This window comes from Lasiosphaeria miniovina, assembly GCF_030549165.1.
Source record: "Lasiosphaeria miniovina strain SMH2392-1A chromosome Unknown B0T26scaffold_5, whole genome shotgun sequence".
Lineage (NCBI taxonomy): Eukaryota > Fungi > Ascomycota > Sordariomycetes > Sordariales > Lasiosphaeriaceae > Lasiosphaeria > Lasiosphaeria miniovina.
In genome coordinates this window covers 2,247,105-2,265,085 of record NW_026848224.1, presented here as the reverse complement: position 1 = coordinate 2,265,085, position 17,981 = coordinate 2,247,105, and the positions used below count along the sequence as shown (strand labels likewise).

Genomic DNA, 17,981 nt, shown 5'->3' with positions numbered 1-17,981 from the left:
CAATTGCCGTTCGCCCGCCATGTCGACGCGACCGACGCGCCGCGCCGCGGCCCGGCGCACTGCTGTCGTCGACTCATCAGATGACGAAATTGCAGACGCGACCATTAAAGTCGCCGACGACAGCGAAGACGACTTTACGCCCGCCCGGGCCACCAGCCCGCGTCGCTCTACTCAAGCCGGAAGGAGGAAGACTATGACCGAAGCCTCCGCGACTCCCAAACCGCGCACGCGTGCCAAGAAGAACAGCATAGCGCCGCCCCCCGACGTCAGCCTCGAGCCCAGCGAGATATTCGATCCAGACCAGACGGCCATGACGGCCGAGCCCGACTTGCCGGCAAAGAAGTCGTCGCCGAGGAAGCGAAAGAGCGTTGCGCCGCGCGCGTCCAAGGCCGCCACACCCGACCTGCAGCCGCCGCTCCCCACCCCCCACCAGTCCGCTTCTCCAGAGTCGTCAGAGCTGCACAGTACGCCCCTTGCTGATATCACCGCCACAACGATAAACCTGCAGCTGCGGCCTGCGGACGAGACGGTTCTGGCAGCCAGCAAGCCTGTCAAGGCCATGGACACAATCCTTGAGAAGCCCATGGACATCATGCTCAAGTCGCGCACCATGGCCATTCCAGTCATCGAGGACACAGGCCCCAAGGCGCGCATCGTCATTACATATCTCATCCTTACCAACTTCAAGAGCTACGCTGGTCGGCAGGAGGTTGGACCCTTTCACGCCTCCTTCTCCTCTGTTGTTGGCCCCAACGGTTCTGGGAAGTCCAACGTCATCGACTCGCTGCTCTTTGTCTTTGGTTTCCGCGCCAGCAAGATGAGACAGGGCAAGATCTCAGCCCTCATCCACAACTCGGCCCAGTACCCGGACCTCGAGTACTGCGAGGTAGCTGTCCATTTCCAGGAAGTCATGGACCTTCCCGGTGGCGCCGGCCACGAGATTATCCCCGACTCCAATCTCGTCATATCGCGCAAGGCCTTCAAGAACAGTTCTAGCCAGTACTACATCAACGGTAGGAGCTCCAACTTCACAACTGTCACCACCTTGCTACGCGATCGGGGCGTCGATCTGGATCACAAGCGCTTCCTGATCTTGCAGGGCGAAGTCGAATCCATTGCCCAGATGAAGCCAAAGGCAGGAAACGAACACGAGGACGGCCTTCTAGAGTATCTCGAAGATATCATCGGTACCTCGAGATACAAAGCACCCATCGAGGAGTCGGCTGCCGACGTGGAAGCTCTCAATGATATTTGCCAAGAGAAAAGCGGTCGCGTCCAGCATGTCGAGAAGGAGAGGAACAGCCTCGAGGACAAGAAAAACACGGCTCTTGCATTTGTCCGCGACGAGAACGAGCTTGCCATGAAGCAGTCAGCACTGTATCAGCTGTACATCAGCGAATGCGACGACAACATTGCTGTTACGGAGGAAGCTATTGGCCAGATGCAAACACAGCTCGACGCCGAACTTGAGAAGCACAATGGGAGCGAGAAACTGATCAAGCACCTCGAGAAAGCCTTCTCCAAGGGCAGCAAAGAGTGCGAGGCGCAGGAAAAAGAGACGCAGAGTTTGATCAAGGAGATGACCAAATTCGACCAGGAGCGCGTCAAGTTTGAGGAGAAGAAAAAGTTCCTCACAGACAAGCGCAAGAAGTTGGAGAAGGCCATCGCCAACTCCGAAAACTCGGCTGCCGAGGCGGATGAGACTATTGAGCAGTGCACGGAAGAAGTCGAAAGGCGCGCTCAAGAGATTGCCTCGCTTGAACAACAAATCAAGGAGGAGGAAGCAGAGCTGGCCACCATCCGAGACAGCCTAAAGGGCAAGACGCAGAAATTTTCCGACCAGATTGCTGCCAAGCAAAAGTCGCTCGAGCCATGGAACGAGAAGATCAATCAGAAGCAATCTGCAATTGCCGTTGCCGAGAGCGAGATGACTATCCTTAAGGAAAAGGCGAATGCTGGCACTGTTGCTCTGGAGGAGCTGCAAGCCAAGATTTTCGCTATCGAGGAGAGCCAGACCGCCAAAACGGAGAAGACGAAGCAATGCCAGGCTGAAAAGGCGAGCCTCGAAAAGGAGGCCAAGAAGATCGAGGCCGAGCTTTCAAAGCTTGCACAAGACGAGCCTAAGTTGCGTTCGAAGCTCTCCAACGCCCGGCAGAAAGCCGACGAGGCCCGTTCGAGCCTATCTGCCACGCAGAACCAAGGCAATGTTCTCAGCGCTTTGATGCGGATGAAAGAGTCGGGCCGTATCGATGGATTCCACGGCCGGCTAGGCAACCTCGGTACGATTGATCAGAAGTACGACATCGCCATCTCCACAGCCTGCGGCGCGCTCGACAACTTTGTTACCGACACGGTCGAGGCCGGCCAACAGTGTATCGAGTACCTCAGAAAGACAAATTTGGGCCGTGGAAACTTCATCTGTCTCGACAAGTTGAGGACGCGCGACATCTCCCCGATCGCCACGCCCGAGAATGCGCCGCGCCTGTTTGATCTGGTAAGGGCCAAGGATGATAGATTCCGCCCGGCCTTCTACCACGCTCTCCAGGACACACTGGTTGCCAAAGATCTCGCCCAGGCGAACCGCATCGCCTACGGTGCCAAGAGGTGGCGGGTGGTCACCGAAGCGGGCGAGCTCATCGACAAATCAGGTACCATGTCTGGTGGTGGCAGCACCGTCAAGAAGGGTTTGATGTCTTCGAAGCTGGTGCCCGATACAAACAAGGAGCAAGTATCCAAACTCGAGGCAGATCGGGATATGCTGGAGCAAAACTTCCAGGAATTCCAGGAGCGCCAGCGAGAACTGGAGGGCCGCCTCCGTGACGCCCAGGGACAGATTCCCAAGCTCGAGACCAAATTGCAGAAAATCAACCTCGAGGTCGAGAGCTCGGCAAGAAACCTGGCTGATACCCAGCGCCGAATTAAGGAACTCGGTAAAGAGCACCAGCCTTCCAAGTCCGACGACAATCGAGTTGTTGTCCTAGAAAAGGAAATTGCCAAGCTCAACCGGGAGGTCGAGAAACTTCACGACGAGACCGCCAGCGTCGAGGACGATATTAAGGTCCTGCAAGACAAGATTATGCAGGTCGGTGGCGAGAAGCTCCGCACCCAGAGAGCCAAGGTGGACTCGCTCAAAGAGGAGGCCTCGTCTCAGAACGAGGACATGTCAAAGGCCGAGGTGAAGAAGGTCAAGACTGAAAAGCAAAAGATCAAGCTTGAAAAAGACTACGCAAAAGCCGTGAAGGAGCTCGAGGGTTCCATCCGGGATTCGGAGAAGCTTGAGGAAGAAATACAGAACCAAGGTGACAAGGCCGAAAACCTGAAGACGCAGGTGGAGGAGGCTCAGGAGGCCCTGGGTGCCAAGAGGCAAGAGCTGGCCGAGATGAAGGCGGAGCTAGACGAGAAGACGGCCGAGCTTAATACCACCCGCGCCGTGGAGATTGAGATGCGCAACAAGCTCGAGGAAAACCAAAAAGTTCTCGGCGAGAACCAAAAGCGGCTGCGCTACTGGGATGACAAGCTTTCCAAGTTGGTGCTCCAGAACGTCGACGATTTGGAAAAAGGCAGCACGTCAGCAAGGGTCTCCAAGGTCAAGAAGAGCGAGGACGAGGACACGACCATGGAGGATGCCGATACCCAGGTTCAGACTGACGCTGACGCTGACGCCGAAGTGGAGGATTCCGCCAACCAGACCATCCACGGTCCTGGCCGATCCAGCCCGCTGGAGCTGCCCCACTACACAAGGGACGAACTCGCGGACATGAGCAAGGAGACGCTCAAAGGCGAGATTGCGGCGCTCGAGGAGAAGACGCAAAACGTCAACGTCGATCTCGGCGTGCTGGCCGAGTACCGGCGTCGCGTCGAGGAGCATGCGGCACGCTCATCCGACTTGACATCGGCTGTCGAGCAGCGCGACGCGGCCAAGAAGCGCTGCGACGACCTGCGCCGCCTTCGACTTGAAGGTTTTATGGAGGGGTTCAGCACCATCTCGCTCCGGCTCAAGGAGATGTACCAGATGATCACGATGGGCGGCAACGCAGAGCTCGAGCTGGTCGACTCGCTTGACCCCTTCAGCGAGGGCATCCTCTTCAGTGTCATGCCGCCCAAGAAGTCGTGGAAGAATATTAGCAACTTGTCCGGTGGCGAAAAGACGCTGAGCTCCCTGGCGCTGGTGTTTGCGCTGCATCACTACAAGCCGACGCCGCTTTATGTCATGGACGAGATTGACGCTGCGCTGGATTTCCGGAACGTGAGTACATCCTTGATCTTGACATGACGGTCTTATTTCCGTACATGACAGCCGTTTTGTGCATGGGGATTATGCTAACAGGAAACTGCAGGTGTCGATCGTGGCCAACTATATCAAGGAGCGCACAAAGAATGCCCAATTCATTGTTATCTCGCTGCGCAACAACATGTTTGAGCTCGCCGCCCGCCTCGTCGGCGTGTACAAGGTCAGCCACATGACCAAGAGCGTCACAATCGAGAACAGGGACTATGTACGCGGGAGGAACCAGAATCACAGCCAGCAGCAGCAGCAGCAGCAGCAGCAGCAGCAACAACAACAACAACAACAACAACAACAACAACAACAACAACAACAACAACAACAGCAACAACAACAACAACAGCAGCAGCAGCAGCAGCAGCATGCGGGCTCCACGCAGCTGATTAGGTGATGATCTAGACCAGGGTTGACGTGAAGTAAGAAACGGGGATCGGGGTTGTGCCTTTCTAGGTTACCGTTGCTATTTTTCGGGGCTCTTTTCTTTCTTGCTTGATTTTTAGGTCTCGCAACTAATGCCGTATGAGTGTGTCTGTGATGGGTCGGCAGGCAGGTTGCTTGGTGGGTGTGGGTGGACGGGTGGGTGTATATCGGGGTGTTTTTATATATGAAAGGGACTGACCTGATAGGCTGGCTGATCCTGGCTGCCCTCTTGTCAATGATGGAATGGATACTTTGAATTTTGTTCTATTTCTGTTTAGCGCTGAAAATCGATATCCTCTACTTTTTTCAGTGGCGGTGTTTTGGCTGGATGTGGCCTTTCTGAGCATTGTGCCTCGTGTCACGGTATGTTTACGAACGCCTACGGGATACATTCGCCTCCTTTCCACCTTTTCCCCTAATTGCGGCCTCACCCGCCCCCTCACCAATCCTCCCAGCTCAGGTCCGGAAGCAGACCGTCGCTGCCTCACACACTCAATCAGAGAGCTGCAAACTGGAATCATTGAGGCGGGCTCCAATGGTCTACGAGAGCCTGTGTTTATTTGTTCGGTGTAGTCTGTAGACGCGGTAACATGGCCCTTTTTGCGACCTGGGGGAATGGGTATAGTCCCGTACCTGCATAATGCCTTGTCCAAGATTGCGCTGGGGCTGAGACTTGTAGGCGCTGCGCACCAGGCTGCCCAACCACGATGCAGACAGAAAGCCTCGCCAGACACCCGAGTTTGCACGCGCCAACAATCCCCTGAAAGCCTGTTGGCGCGGTACTTGGATAGTGCAGTGGGAATTGTGCTAAAATTGACGACTGTGTGAGAGGGAGACGGGGCTTTGGGATTCTATATTAGGGATTCCAAACAGCTATTGCCCCCTCTGAGAAGGCCTTCAGGGCAACCTCAAGGCAGAGAGGCCTTTCACATCCTGGAAAGTTACTCGCTAGCAAATACGAAGCATTGGGTTATACCGAGTGAAGAAGCCTCACTTGAAAAGAATAGCTGGTATAAAGCCTCCTACAAGTATTCCACAATCTCTATCCCACTTCACCATCTGCTTTTCCTTGTTCCTCTTTTCTCGCTCTAAATTCTCCCACTCTTTTGTCATGGAATTCTGTCACTCTTTCAACATGAAGTTCTTGGCACTCTCTCTCCTGAGTCCGGGGAGCGGCGCATTTGCGGCGAGTTGCTTACTGGACTAGCAACGCCAAAGCAACGAGCCAAATAGCAAACAGACTGCCGCGGCTCTCACTCCAGACTTGCGGCCTAGCCGTGTCTACTCCGGCTGAAGGATTATGATATTTACTAGCTAACATTATATATACTCGCTAGGGTAAGACAAGGTCACCGTCAACGGCTACATCCACGTCATCAGCGACGCTATGCCTAATAATCACACGGATTTTCAAGCCGACTTGCAAGAGTGTTGGGATCGCACCGCAAATATCATCGACGAGTGCGTCGAAACCCAGGCCAAGGTGGGCTGGTGGAACGGCTTGCCCTGGTGGAATGGCGATCACGTATTCCAGTATTACGGAGCAGGACTGCGTCCGCTCAACGACCCGACCTCATACTACGGTCAGAAGGGCAAGTTCATCACAAACTATCTGATGCCTGTCGCCAATGGAAAAACCTGCTACAACAAGTGCTGCGTCGTCAACATCCGCGTAGGATCCTCAGATTGGTGCAAGCAGAATTGTGGTGTCCCGTTCTGCGGCCGCCCGACCAAGGCCCGGCCAGTCCCGGCCATCTCGGCACGGAGGACGGAAAAGGTTGCCGGGGTCGGAGGCTGCGATCTTCCGTACATCCTTCCAGACTGCCCGAGCTCCGGGGATGCGGAAAAGATCGGGGCAGTCCAAAAGTTCTACGACAGGGACGACACTCCTGTCGGGAACAACAACTGCAACAATCCCAGACTCGCCGGCCCGGCGGCCAAGAAGGCAGGCAGCGTATATGACAGTGAGTCTCGCCCCTCTAGTTCCAGCACACAGTCGACAACAAGCTGGCTAGCTGCAGCGCTGACCGCAAGTCCGCCGCCGAGATGCAGCAGATGATGGTCGACGCCGCGCTGGCGTTCTAGTACCTCAACAAGCCCGAGGTGTTCGCCGCGTTCGCCGCCCTGCACTGGCGCGCGCGCGGCATCCTGACGAATGTCGACGCCGACGCGCTGTTCGGCGGCGCCCTGCGCCCGCGCCCGCGCCTGCGGGACCTGGCCCCGTTTGTCCCGCAGGGGACGGCGCCGGGCTGGCTGGCGGCGTATGATCAGTTCATGGTGCGGCCCCAAGTCGACACACAGCGCAAGATGGGGCTGTGGCTGCACGACTGCAGGGCCAAGTATTACGATAAGATTGATGGGCTGGCGGGGCTGACGAATGCGGACAAGGAGCGAGAGAAGAATAAAGTGAGGGAGTATGCGGCGGTTGGCGGTGTTTATGCGGATGGCGCGTTGGTGTCGTCTGGTCTCTGGGCGCCGATCAAAGGGGACACCCATGCGTGAGGGAGGGGGCCCGCTGGGATTTAAAATAGATGTTGGCGTTTGTCTTTTGCTTTCCTCGGCGCATGATAAATATAGAGGTAGTCGATCTCAAGAAGAGAGTTGCTTTGGTTACCTTACTCAGTACCGTGTATCCGTACTCCGTCAACAATGTATATACATATTCCAAACGTCGTGATGCCTCATAGCAATGCGACGCTAATATACGTCAGGCGGCACCTACGCCGTGGCCATCTTCGCCGCTAGCTTTTCATCAGCCTTTTCCCCCACATTAAAAATCCGGCGAGATCGCATTACTTTACAGCCCCCTCCACTTCTCCTTCCAGCCGCCCTTCTCAAACAGCCACAGCGCCTCGGTGGCATAAGCCTTGCTGCTCATGTGGCCGCCCTCGATGGCGGCAGCCTCGCCGAGGCTCTCGAGGACCCTGCCCTCCTTGAAGACGCGCCAAATCGCAAACGCGAGGTCGTCCTCGTCGCCGTCGCGGCCGCCTGCGCCGATACCCCACTCGCCGGTACCGAGGCGGAAAAGCATGCGGCCGAGAGTCTGGAAGGCGAGGCAGCGCTGGGCGGGCACGGCGGAGCGGGCGAGCCGCGCCAGCTCGAGGATGGTGTAGCCGGCGGCCTCGGGGGCCTCGCCGTGATGGTGCAGCCCCTTGGTGACGGGGATGTCGCGGCTGTGGCGCGGCGGAATTAGGCGCCCACGGAAGTCGAAACGTAGTACCGACACTGGCAGCGACTCCTGCCCCGGGTAGTAGGGCGACTCGCGGTCGGCTGTCGAATTGGGCGTCGGCAGCGGCGCCATCCATGCCAGCTTGGACGGGTCCGCCGACAGGTTGGGGAAGAATTTCCGGTGTAGCGTTTCGAGGAAGTCCGGGTCCGAAGGGTCGAGGTCGGGCAGCTTGGGCGCTTGCGGAAAGTGGGTTGTATTTGTCGGAGCGACTGCTTCGTTCTTGTCTATGTCGGCGTCGACTTGGTCTGCCTCTTCGTCCTCATCCTCGACATAGGGTGCCATTCGGGCGGACATGACTTTCGTCTTACGTGGAGGGCCAGACACGGCGGGAAAGGAGCCGGGAGGGGGTGCTGCCGGCGCCGCTGTGTCTTCATCAAAGGTAACTGTCTTCTTTTTCTTTTTTGCAGCAACGGCCTTGTCCGGCTGCCTGTTCGGGGCTACGGCCGCTGTTTCGCCCTTGTCGCCTGCATCGCTTCTCGCCGCCTCCGAGGCGGCCTGGACTCTGATTTCGGGCGGATCGGTAGGGGACGCCGGAGTTTGTGTGATTGTCGCGTCTTCGGCAGCTGAGGGGAAGTCGAACGGGGAGGGGTCGTTGTTTTGCTTTTCGTCAATATTTGCGCGCCGAAGGAGTATCTCGAGGAGGCGAGGATCGAGCCCGGAATAGAGCTCCCTCTGCGCTTCGGCTATCTCCTCGGGCGACATGGATTCGAGCCTCGCTCTATTCTCTTCGGATATCCTCCTCCTCTCGGCAGCCTCTGGGTCCTCGGCAGGACGCGAAGTTCTCGCCGGCTGGCTATGCGAAGGCGCTGCTGGCGAGACATTTGACGCGGCATTTGGTGTGCCATTTGCGGGCGAGTTGGCTTGGCGCTGTTGTTTAAAGGCAGAAGCGCGCTTTCTGGGAGCTGGGAAGCCGCTGGCCGTCGACGAGGACGGTGCGGGCGGCGTGGGGAAGCTGGGCGGTTTTATCTCGCCAACCGCCCGCTCCTTGACGTCGTGAATCTCTAGAGAAACGTCCATCTTGCGCGTGCGTGCCCAATAAAACACGAAATATCCTTCTGATGGGCTAAGGATTAAAAAAATTAAAGGTCAAAGGCCCAGGGCGAAAGGGAGATGCGGCGGCGCGGGGTCACTTGTCACGCCCGGCATCAAAGTTTAAAGCTTACGTTTGCTAATCTACCCACCCCTTTCATCTCCCCTGCTTGCGCCACAACTCTATTCTTGGAGAATCTCTTTCAGCCCCACCCGGCAGACAGGTTGAGGCTGAGGCGGGGAGCCGAGAGTCGACGGATAACGCAAACGCGCCACATGATGCGCTAGCGCCGATCCAAGGCAAGATTCCATTTTGAAACCTGGTCCGTGCTGTTTTGACGTGCTGGGCCAACACCATCATCGCCGGTTTCGAACTGTGTAGTATTACTGGCATGGTATTTTACTGGTCTTTTGCTGGTATTATTGCTCAGTCCTATCATATCGTTTTTATGCGAAGGATAAATAAATAAATACGCATTTGGGCGGGCGGTTGAATTCCTTCCGTCGAAAGTCCCCGCCTATGGCAAAACATAGGATGTGTGAATTATCACGGCGCTTCCGCAATCTCCAATTTTCCATGCATGTAAAAACACAATTCGAAACGAGATAAAGAGTGCCTTTCTGCTCACTAAATCTGACATTTACACTTCCACCTCTTATGTCTATACAATATGACTTCTTGGATTAGTCGTTGCACTGTGCATCCAGAAAATCCGAGTTCTTTTTTCCATATCGCTGGACTATCGCTTACTGCAATCAAGCCAAAGTGCAAAATGCCATACCCCTGCGCAGCTTTTCTGGCTGCCGCTTCCAAGCGCGTTTATTTCGGCCCACTCCCGCGGCTTCAATGTCACGCAGCGCCCGCTTCAATGCGAAACGGGGGTGGGGTACAAGGTTCACCGTAGGATGGACGTACCCGGCAGTACCTTTGGTCAAAACATGGGTCTGCTCGCTGCTGATTCGCCAAAGACCACCCTCCACTGCCCAAGCTCTTGCTTCTCCCGCCCTTCCTGCCCCTCTTTGACCCGCCCAATGTTCAAGTTACCTCGTACTGTGCGCATTTTAGCCTCCATGCACATCTTTCCGTGCACTCGGTTCACTTTTCCTTTAAAGCTCGGCCCCACCCATTCGCCCCGTTGCGGCTTCCCTTACTAGATAAAAAAGGGAACCCTAGACCCTGTCACACCTTGACGAAAAGGCCATTTTCAGCAGAGGCTGCCAAGAACCACTTGCACGCCTGCACCATCCAGAGTTTGCGCGCGCAGCCTTGTTTGACCCTCGGCCTGGGCGATATACAACGCTCTGCAGAGTGCAGACACCTTGCTGATGGGCTGATAGGATTACGATTCGTTGGCCACGAGGTAGCGCGCTGTGAAGGAGCCCATTCTCATAGCTCCCTTTTCCTGCGCACCTCGTACCCCCCGAGTCCAGGGCACCTCCTGTCCAGGACCTGCGGGCACCAGTCCGTCCCGGCCCAGTCATGTGGAGGCATCTGTGTTCTGCTCCCATCTCCGTAGCCGTTTGGGCCAACGCTGCGAGTCCCTGTGGTGTTTAGTGATGGGGTTGCGATACCACAGCCCGCCAGCCAGCGTCCATCCCCAATTCGATGGCCGACGGGCCTGAGGTATCTGCAGATTGCTCAGTCGCCGCCTGGGCTCCATTCTTTGCGAGCCATGCCCCCATCCCCAATGACCCCATCCCCAATGACCCATCCCCCATCATTCCCAGTTTGTTCGTTCCGCGTCGTCGTGTGAGGTTCGGTTCCCCATCCCCTTCCCCCATCCATTCGATCCAAACGCTGAGGTCGCCCGCCGCCCTCGCCCTCGCCCTTGCCCTCACCCTCGTGCCCCTTGATCCGCCGTCCCTTGGCCCCCCCCTAGAGTGGTTCCCGTCTCCAAGCCTAGTTGAGGTTGCCGGCTCGGTAGCCCTGGTGTTTTAATTCGTTTCCAGAATAAAATTTCCATCCGCATCCGTGGCTCTGTCCAGACGTGGTCAAGGCCCCGGTTTTCTTTGGCCAGCCCAGCTGCTGCGAAATAATAAACGTTCCCTAAAAAAAACGAAGCCCATCCCCGTCCCCTCGTCGCCCCCTTTGCATCTCCAAAATTTTCCTCTCCTCCCTCTCTCTCTCTTTCTACCACACCCAACGTCGACCAATTTTTCTGTCGGCCTTGAAATCCATCGCAATCGACGCCTTTTTGTGCCTCGTGCATCGCCAAAATTGTATATTTTGGCTCGCCGTCGCCAGCGGGATTGTATTTTTGGCACTGATTAGTGCATTACGGAGCCGATCGGCGATATTTTATCGACTTTGTCTCTGCCTGCTGTCGAAGCTTGCAGCCGACCAGCCGACTGAAGGCATTCCCACGCCTGCACTGCAGCTCCACTTCCGCGACTCAACCTCCCAGGTCAACCAAGTTGCGTTAGCGCTCGGACATATTTGAGCCGACTAGCCAACCACAGCGTCCTGAGCCACGCAGTAGCAGCTGAATCCAGGGAGCCAATCATTAACCCAATTCCAGCGGCCCAAAGAGCTTTCTTTCACTCTCGTTGACGATATTCGCGATTCTTGGTTGAATTAGCGGGTTTCCCTTTTTTCGGGTCGGGGCACAAACAGATACGTGCAATCTGGTGGCTTGTCACCGCCCATGTCGGGATATTTTATGGTACATTGTGTCAAGACCTGAAGGCATTTTGCTGCCTTCACTGTCCCACCACCTTCCTCAAACGCCGCCGCCGCCGCCGCCGCCGCCGGATCCGCATCCGCATCACTACGCACGAGCGAGTGACTCCCACTACGTCGTCAACGACGACGACACGACGACGACACGACGACAACGCAATCAACGACAATACCACACTATCGACGACACACTGCCGATAACAATCACGACGGAAGCTAGTCCGACCGGTAAACAAACACCAATTGCAACAATAGCAACACGATAGACACGGCGCACACAGCTAGAGTGAAACGCGATTGAACCAGGAGTCATTGTAGGCGGGGTCTCTCCTGAGGCGTCTTGCTCGCCCAGCGACGAATGGCAGCGAATGGAGCGCGGGACGTCGATATGCAACACTACAGCTCGTCTCCCTCACTGTCGTCGCCCCCGTCTGCCCTGTCTGAGCCCGGCTCGCCCACCCGCTTTCTGCATGCCGGTAGGGCCAACATAGAGATGGACGAGATAATTGTCGACCCGGGAGCCGCCCCCCGCGCTGGCATCATGCAGGTGCAGCGCCAGCAGCAGCAGGTCGCGCCTCCTCCCGACGTCCCACTGACCGCGGCTGGCCTGCCCCGCAAGAAGCCTGGCCGCAAGCCTGGCAGCACCCTTAAGCCCAAAGTGCCCCCCGCCGACGGGAGCTCGACCAACGCCGACCAGCCCAAGCAGCGTCGTCCGCGGAAGCCGAGAGACCCGAACCTCCCTCCGATCCAGCGCAAGAGGAAGGTGGCCGCCACCGATGGCATGGACCCTCCTCCAGTAATGGAGCAGAGGTCCTTCTCGGGCTCTGCCGCCAGCCGCCAAACCAAGATCACCGAGCTGACTCCCATACGGCCTGCTATCCCTATCGAACCGCGACCTGCCCCGGCCGAGTCTTCCTTTGCACCGACACCACCGAAACGCGAGTCCCTCCCGGTGTCGATGCAGAGCATTCTAAACGACGACCCCCCTCCGAACGCCAAGGCGCAAGCTGCCCCTGCCCGGATGTTCGATCCCATCCGAGGCAACTATGATCCCATAAGGGAGACCATGGTGTCCCGAGACCCCTACGGCACAGGGCCTCTTGGCTCGCCCCGCGCCCCAAGCCAGGTGAACCGCGCGAGCGCGTCGCCGTCGATTGCTAGCTTAGTCGACCCCTCGCCTGCCAACATCATGTCTCCCATAGCGTCTAATACATCGTACAACAACGCGGCAGCCCAGCCGCGGTTTCAGGAGTCCACGTCGCTGCCGCCATCTCCGTCACACCCCGTGCGGCTTGCGCCACAACCCAAACCCACCATTGTCGAGGTCAAGCGTCCGCCGCCGCCTCCCCCGGCCCCGGCCCCTGCTAGCAAGCCCGAACAGGTGCGAAAAACCACGTCCTCGTTTACCAGTATGACAACTATACCAGCTTCGGCGGCCGCCGCTCTCACAGCTGCGGCTCCGGCTCCTATTCAGAGCAAAAAGGTCACAGCAGTTGTCCAGCAGGAACGTGAAACTCACAAGAAGGCGAGTAGTAGCTCGTCGTCTCCCAAAGTGAACAGCCTGAAGGATGCATTACCAACCATCCCTGCCGGGTCCGAGCGATCGATCCTCGACTTTGGTAAGGTGAGCCCCGGCGATGAGACGGATGCGCCGAGCATAATGCTCCACATTCCGTTGAACGGGGAGACGAACAAGTACGTCAACTTCTTGCGCATGGCCGAAGAGCGTTATGGCTGGGACGCACTCCATCCCCGTCTCGCCGCCAATCGTGAGCGCAAAGCGCGCATTGCGGCAGCCAGTGCCGCGCTGGAAAAGAGCGGGAGCGGGCGGGAGTCGGGCGACGAGATGGACGAGGATATACAGTCAGATGCCGATGTCAGCAATGTGGAAATGGGCGGCGTCGCCAACGGCGTCGGTAATAATAATGCGACTACGAATGGGAACGGCGGCGGGACAAGCGGTCCCGACGGAGCGCCTGTAAAGCCGGCGCGGAAGAAACGCAACTTCAAAGAGGACGAATACGACAAGGATGACGATTTTGTCGACGATTCGGAGATGCTATGGGAAGAGCAGGCGGCCGCCAGCCGCGACGGCTTCTTTGTCTACAGCGGGCCCTTGATACCCGAGGTTGAGAAGCCGGTCGTGCCCACGGGGCCGCCGAAACGCGGGCGTGGCGGCGGCGGCCGTGGCAGTCGCGGCGGCAGAGGCGGTACCGCCCGAGGCGGAGGTGAAGGCACCAGCCGTGGTCGTGGCGGCGGCCCGGGATCGCGCGGCGGCGTCACGCGGAAACCCCGCATCACCAAGCTCGAAAAAGAGCAGCGCGACCGCGAGAAGGCCGAGCGCGAGAAGCTTGCCCAGCTATCCTCCAAGGCCGGAGCTCCAGCCTCCAGCACTGGCGTGTACGCCCTAATGCCTCTAGCCGCGGGACCGAGCACGGCTACCGCAGCAACGGCAACACCGGCGATCGCCCTTTAATATTGTGGATTATCGATTATCGACCGGGGATCCTGCCCCCTTCTTTGTCATAATAGTACTTTTTATCATGCGACAACAACATCAACAGACAGACATATCGACAGGCGCGCAGAGTCGGACATCATCTGGGCTTTGCGCCTTGGCTCCTTGCTCCTTGCTCCTTGCTCCTTGTACATTTTGGGATTTGACCTGCCTCGAGAGGCTGAACTGTGGGGAAAGAGAGAGAAAAAGAGTGAGTTTTAGCAGACCGGCGGGCTTACATGGGTGCCCATTTATTATTTACCCCGGCGACAGCCATCCTGTATCATAACTCATGGTGCTGTCGGTATATTTTATCCTTTTGTTTTGGGATGGCTTGGTGGGGGGCTCTCTCTGGCACGGTGGGAATGGATGGTACAGGTGTTTATTCCTTTTAATAGGTGTGTATATGGTGATGGCAGCGCTGCCAAGAACACTGCTCGTGGCAATAAAGGGCATTTGTTGTTGGTGCTGCAGGGACGAATAGCGGAGATGTGTAGTAGTCGTCAACAAACAATACAGTAGCAGCCAAACTTGATCTTATAACTTTCTACTTGCTACTTGCTACTTGCTACTTGATACTTGTAGTTAATTATCATTCTCTCTAAATTCTTAAGATCTGGGGTGTTAGCAAGGTGTCTGTGGTGCTATAACCAATTACTCTGCCTAGTGGGTGCCTCTGGGGAGTACATGTTCCATGATCAACACCAAAGCCTTCACATACGACCATACCCATTGGAGAATTCGGGGTCCCACATAGACAAACCAATGAGGGACACACTAACAGGAGGGAAAGAGGGTCCCGTTTTTTGATCCCAAGAACCCCTAGTTCCTGACCCCCTCTACCTCGTATGACAAGCTGTCCAACAAAGCATTTTCCACTAGGCGGCGACTGCACACCATTATCGCAGCCCCTACCATCCAGCTATGGAATTCTGCATGCATATATAAATCTAAGTGACGCGGAATTCTCGCTGTGACCGTACTTCTTACAGCCTCTTTAGATTCATTCTTAAAACTCGTCAGGTCAACATGCCTGTCATCCGAGCCACAGACATGGCGAACATCTTGGCCGCCGACACACAAGACGAGCAGGCAATAGCCAACTACCGGAATCTAGCTTCACGGGTTACGAGGGAAATTCGAAAACGGGGCCGAGGAGGTCGTCTGCCATGTCGAGGATATGGTATGCGCGAAAGGGAGGACGAACTTGTTCCAGCTGCCGCATCTAGCCCTCGCCCGCTCGGCTCAACCGCTGAACACTGAAGTTCACAATAATAATATGGTTTGTTAAGCCAAAACGAGACAATGACACCTCCCACCTCCCACCCCCCACCCCCCAACGGCTAACGGGAGGAAGGCGAAAACGTTATTTAATTGGGCCAGTGAGACGGGATTCGCCATTGAACGGAACATGTTGAGTTGCAACATACTCTGGCTTCAGGGTGGTGGCATGAAGTGCGAGCCGGACAGGGTTGTGCTACTCATATTTTTCCGAAGGCCTCGACGGAGGGATGATGGAGGAGCTATTGAAGACGCCCAGGGAGCCACAGCTGGGATCACGGTTTCGGAAGAACCCCTTTCGAGGGGCTCCCTCAAGTCTTCTCCCACAGCAGAATCCTCATTCGAGTGTCATGTGGGGGACATGATCGCCCTTGAGGAAGGGGAGCAGATATCAGTTAGGAGGGAGGCGTCTGTAAAGGAGGGCACGGGGCCTCGCGATTTTTGTTGTTCTGCATTGTGCATCGCAAGATTCCGACGGGGAGGCGCCGGGGAAGGGGGTACTACCTAACTAGGGCTCTATTCTAGAGATGAGAAAACAAATGCCAAAAAGCGGGTCCATGTCTGTATTGTATCTCGCAAAACACATCTTCCAGACATCTTTTAGACATCTTCTAGACATCTTCTAGACATCTTCTAGACGTCTTCTAGACATCTTCATTAAATTCAAGGAATACCAGGCAACCACGTCTAAGTCAAGATTCCAACACAACGTATCACATCCTCTTACCAAGCTTCAGTTCCGCAACAACGCATACGGCCTTCATCCCAAACCAGTTCAGGGCGACGGGAAGAGCCTGCCACCACCCAACAAGAAGAGATCTCCGGACCGCCCAACTAGCCTAGCTCCCGACCGATGGGGAGTCCGCATCGCCCAAGAAACCAACATCGAAACAACAGCTCTGGTGGGTGAGTACAAGGCCGCTCACAAGCTCCCAGGGGCGAGCTACCACCAGGTCCTCGGTAGCGACCCTCTTCCCAAGACGTTATTTGAAGATTGCGCTTGGCAGGTCGAAGCCGAACCAGAAGCCAGTCGGCTTAGTACCGAGAGTACCAAGGTGGCCAAGGTTCTGTGCCAAGCCTACTATTCTATGATTGTCACTGGTCTAGAGTATGGATACGCTGCGTCGGTGGTCTTTCTCACTATCCCGTTTAACACCCCCGACGTCTTACTTATCCACCTTTGCGATAAGTCTCCTACCGACATGCCGTCACTCAGCCAATCACACGCTGTACAGCTAGCCACGCTCAGCCTGCTCGCCCTCAAAGCCGATACCCCCCTGCTCAGTGGATCCTCAACACGGAGCAGGCCCTCCCACGGTGGCCGTCGCCCAAGGAGAGAAAGGATAACCAGCCAGGCGCTGGTGTCGCCATTACGGGAGACGCTGCCCCCTTCCTTCCTCCTCCTCTACCCAACGACACCCCCGCTTCTTGTCGCAGCATTACAAAGGGAAAATGGGACGAATATGATAATGATGATGAGGATACCAACGACAATCGTCCAACAGCAGCTATGGCGAAGCGAAAGAGAGAGAAACCAAGACCCACAGCGCTGCCTTCTTCCCACAATAATGGCGGCGGCGGCAAGTCATCTTCCCACCAGCGCGGTGGGCCCGATACTGAGCAATACTGTACGCAAGCTTGTCTGCTCGGGCTCCGTCGTAAGGGCCCTCTTGATCCCAACTGCCCAAACACACCTGTACATGGCAGCAAACAGGGCTACCTATCGCACCACCCCATCTCGGCATCCGAGCTATGCCTGCGTGTTCGGGGCCGGCTCTCCCGCAATCTCGACGACGGTTGCGAGTGCCTGGACAAATACGGCATGTTTGGCGCAACGGGTGTCTTGTTTAAATTAACCGACCCGACGTACGGATATTCCTTTGTCGCCAAGGGCGTCCAGAGAGCTGATGCCAGTACCCTTACGGACGAGGCGTGGATTTACTCGCACTGCCTGGACCTCCAGGGGATCCGGATCCCCGTCTACCTGGGTAACATCGAACTCGTCTACCACTACCCGCTCCGCAGCGCCGCCGCCGTGACCCACATGATGCTCCTCTCCTGGGCCGGCACGACGCTCTGCCACCGCCCGCCGCCGGCTGGTGTGGACGTGGAGGCTGAGGTGGACGCGGCGGTCAAGGCGCTTCATCGCTACGGTGTCCAGCATGACGACATTAGGAATGCCAACCTCACCTGGAATGACGAAACGAAGGGATCATGGTGATCGATTTTCACCTCTCTTTCGTGTATGCCACGCCCAAGAAGGCACGAGTGGTGGAGGAGAGGGATATGACGGGGGGCGTCTACACTGTCTACATTGTTTAACATAGAGGCTAGTTTCTTAGGCGCGCCACCCCCTATAATATGGTGCTTGTATGTACCCTCATTTCGATTAGGCTCCACTACAATAATTTACTATTACCTAGTGTGCAGGTCAACTGTCCAAGTCCCCTACACCTCACCTGTCCCACCTCACTTTTTTGGGGTAAATGGTTTGGTACTGTTCTGTATGTTGTATATGTCTTTGCTAGAAAGGGAATGGTCTTGCGTCTCTGGATTTTGG

At 56.4% G+C, this 17,981-nt stretch overlaps 5 protein-coding genes across 5 annotated transcripts; 4 read left to right on the top strand and 1 right to left on the bottom strand.

Moving 5' to 3' along the window:
* Nucleotides 1-19: 19 nt before the first annotated feature.
* Nucleotides 20-4,676, top strand: B0T26DRAFT_677437 (nuclear condensin complex subunit Smc4; the record flags this gene model as incomplete). The annotated part of the gene is made up of 2 exons (XM_060440102.1): nt 20-4,246; nt 4,338-4,676. 2 exons carry the CDS (start codon nt 20-22, stop codon nt 4,674-4,676), a joined length of 4,566 nt encoding a protein of 1,521 aa, XP_060294377.1.
* A 1,106-nt stretch (nt 4,677-5,782) lies between these two features.
* On the top strand, nt 5,783-6,803 carry B0T26DRAFT_716196 (uncharacterized protein). Its single transcript, XM_060442262.1, has one exon. It carries the CDS (start codon nt 6,093-6,095, stop codon nt 6,762-6,764), a length of 672 nt encoding a protein of 223 aa, XP_060294376.1. The 5' UTR covers nt 5,783-6,092; the 3' UTR covers nt 6,765-6,803.
* Nucleotides 6,804-7,502: 699 nt separating this feature from the next.
* Nucleotides 7,503-8,951, bottom strand: B0T26DRAFT_753210 (RPAP1-like protein; the record flags this gene model as incomplete). Its single annotated transcript, XM_060445638.1, has 1 exon — nt 7,503-8,951. One exon carries the CDS (start codon nt 8,949-8,951, stop codon nt 7,503-7,505), a length of 1,449 nt encoding a protein of 482 aa, XP_060294375.1.
* A 3,080-nt stretch (nt 8,952-12,031) lies between these two features.
* B0T26DRAFT_648744 (uncharacterized protein) lies at nt 12,032-14,119 on the top strand (the record flags this gene model as incomplete). The annotated part of the gene is made up of 1 exon (XM_060438024.1): nt 12,032-14,119. The coding sequence occupies one exon, from the start codon at nt 12,032-12,034 to the stop codon at nt 14,117-14,119; it is 2,088 nt and encodes a 695-aa protein (XP_060294374.1).
* A 2,870-nt stretch (nt 14,120-16,989) lies between these two features.
* On the top strand, nt 16,990-17,642 carry B0T26DRAFT_753208 (uncharacterized protein; the record flags this gene model as incomplete). The annotated part of the gene is made up of 2 exons (XM_060445637.1): nt 16,990-17,079; nt 17,136-17,642. The coding sequence occupies 2 exons, from the start codon at nt 16,990-16,992 to the stop codon at nt 17,640-17,642; spliced, it is 597 nt and encodes a 198-aa protein (XP_060294373.1).
* Between the last annotated feature and the right edge of the window lie 339 nt (nt 17,643-17,981).

Bases quoted from the DNA above. Each gene is read 5' to 3' on its own strand.
- B0T26DRAFT_716196 (XM_060442262.1), top strand. From the start codon at position 6,093: ATGCCTAATAATCACACGGATTTTCAAGCCGACTTGCAAGAGTGTTGG.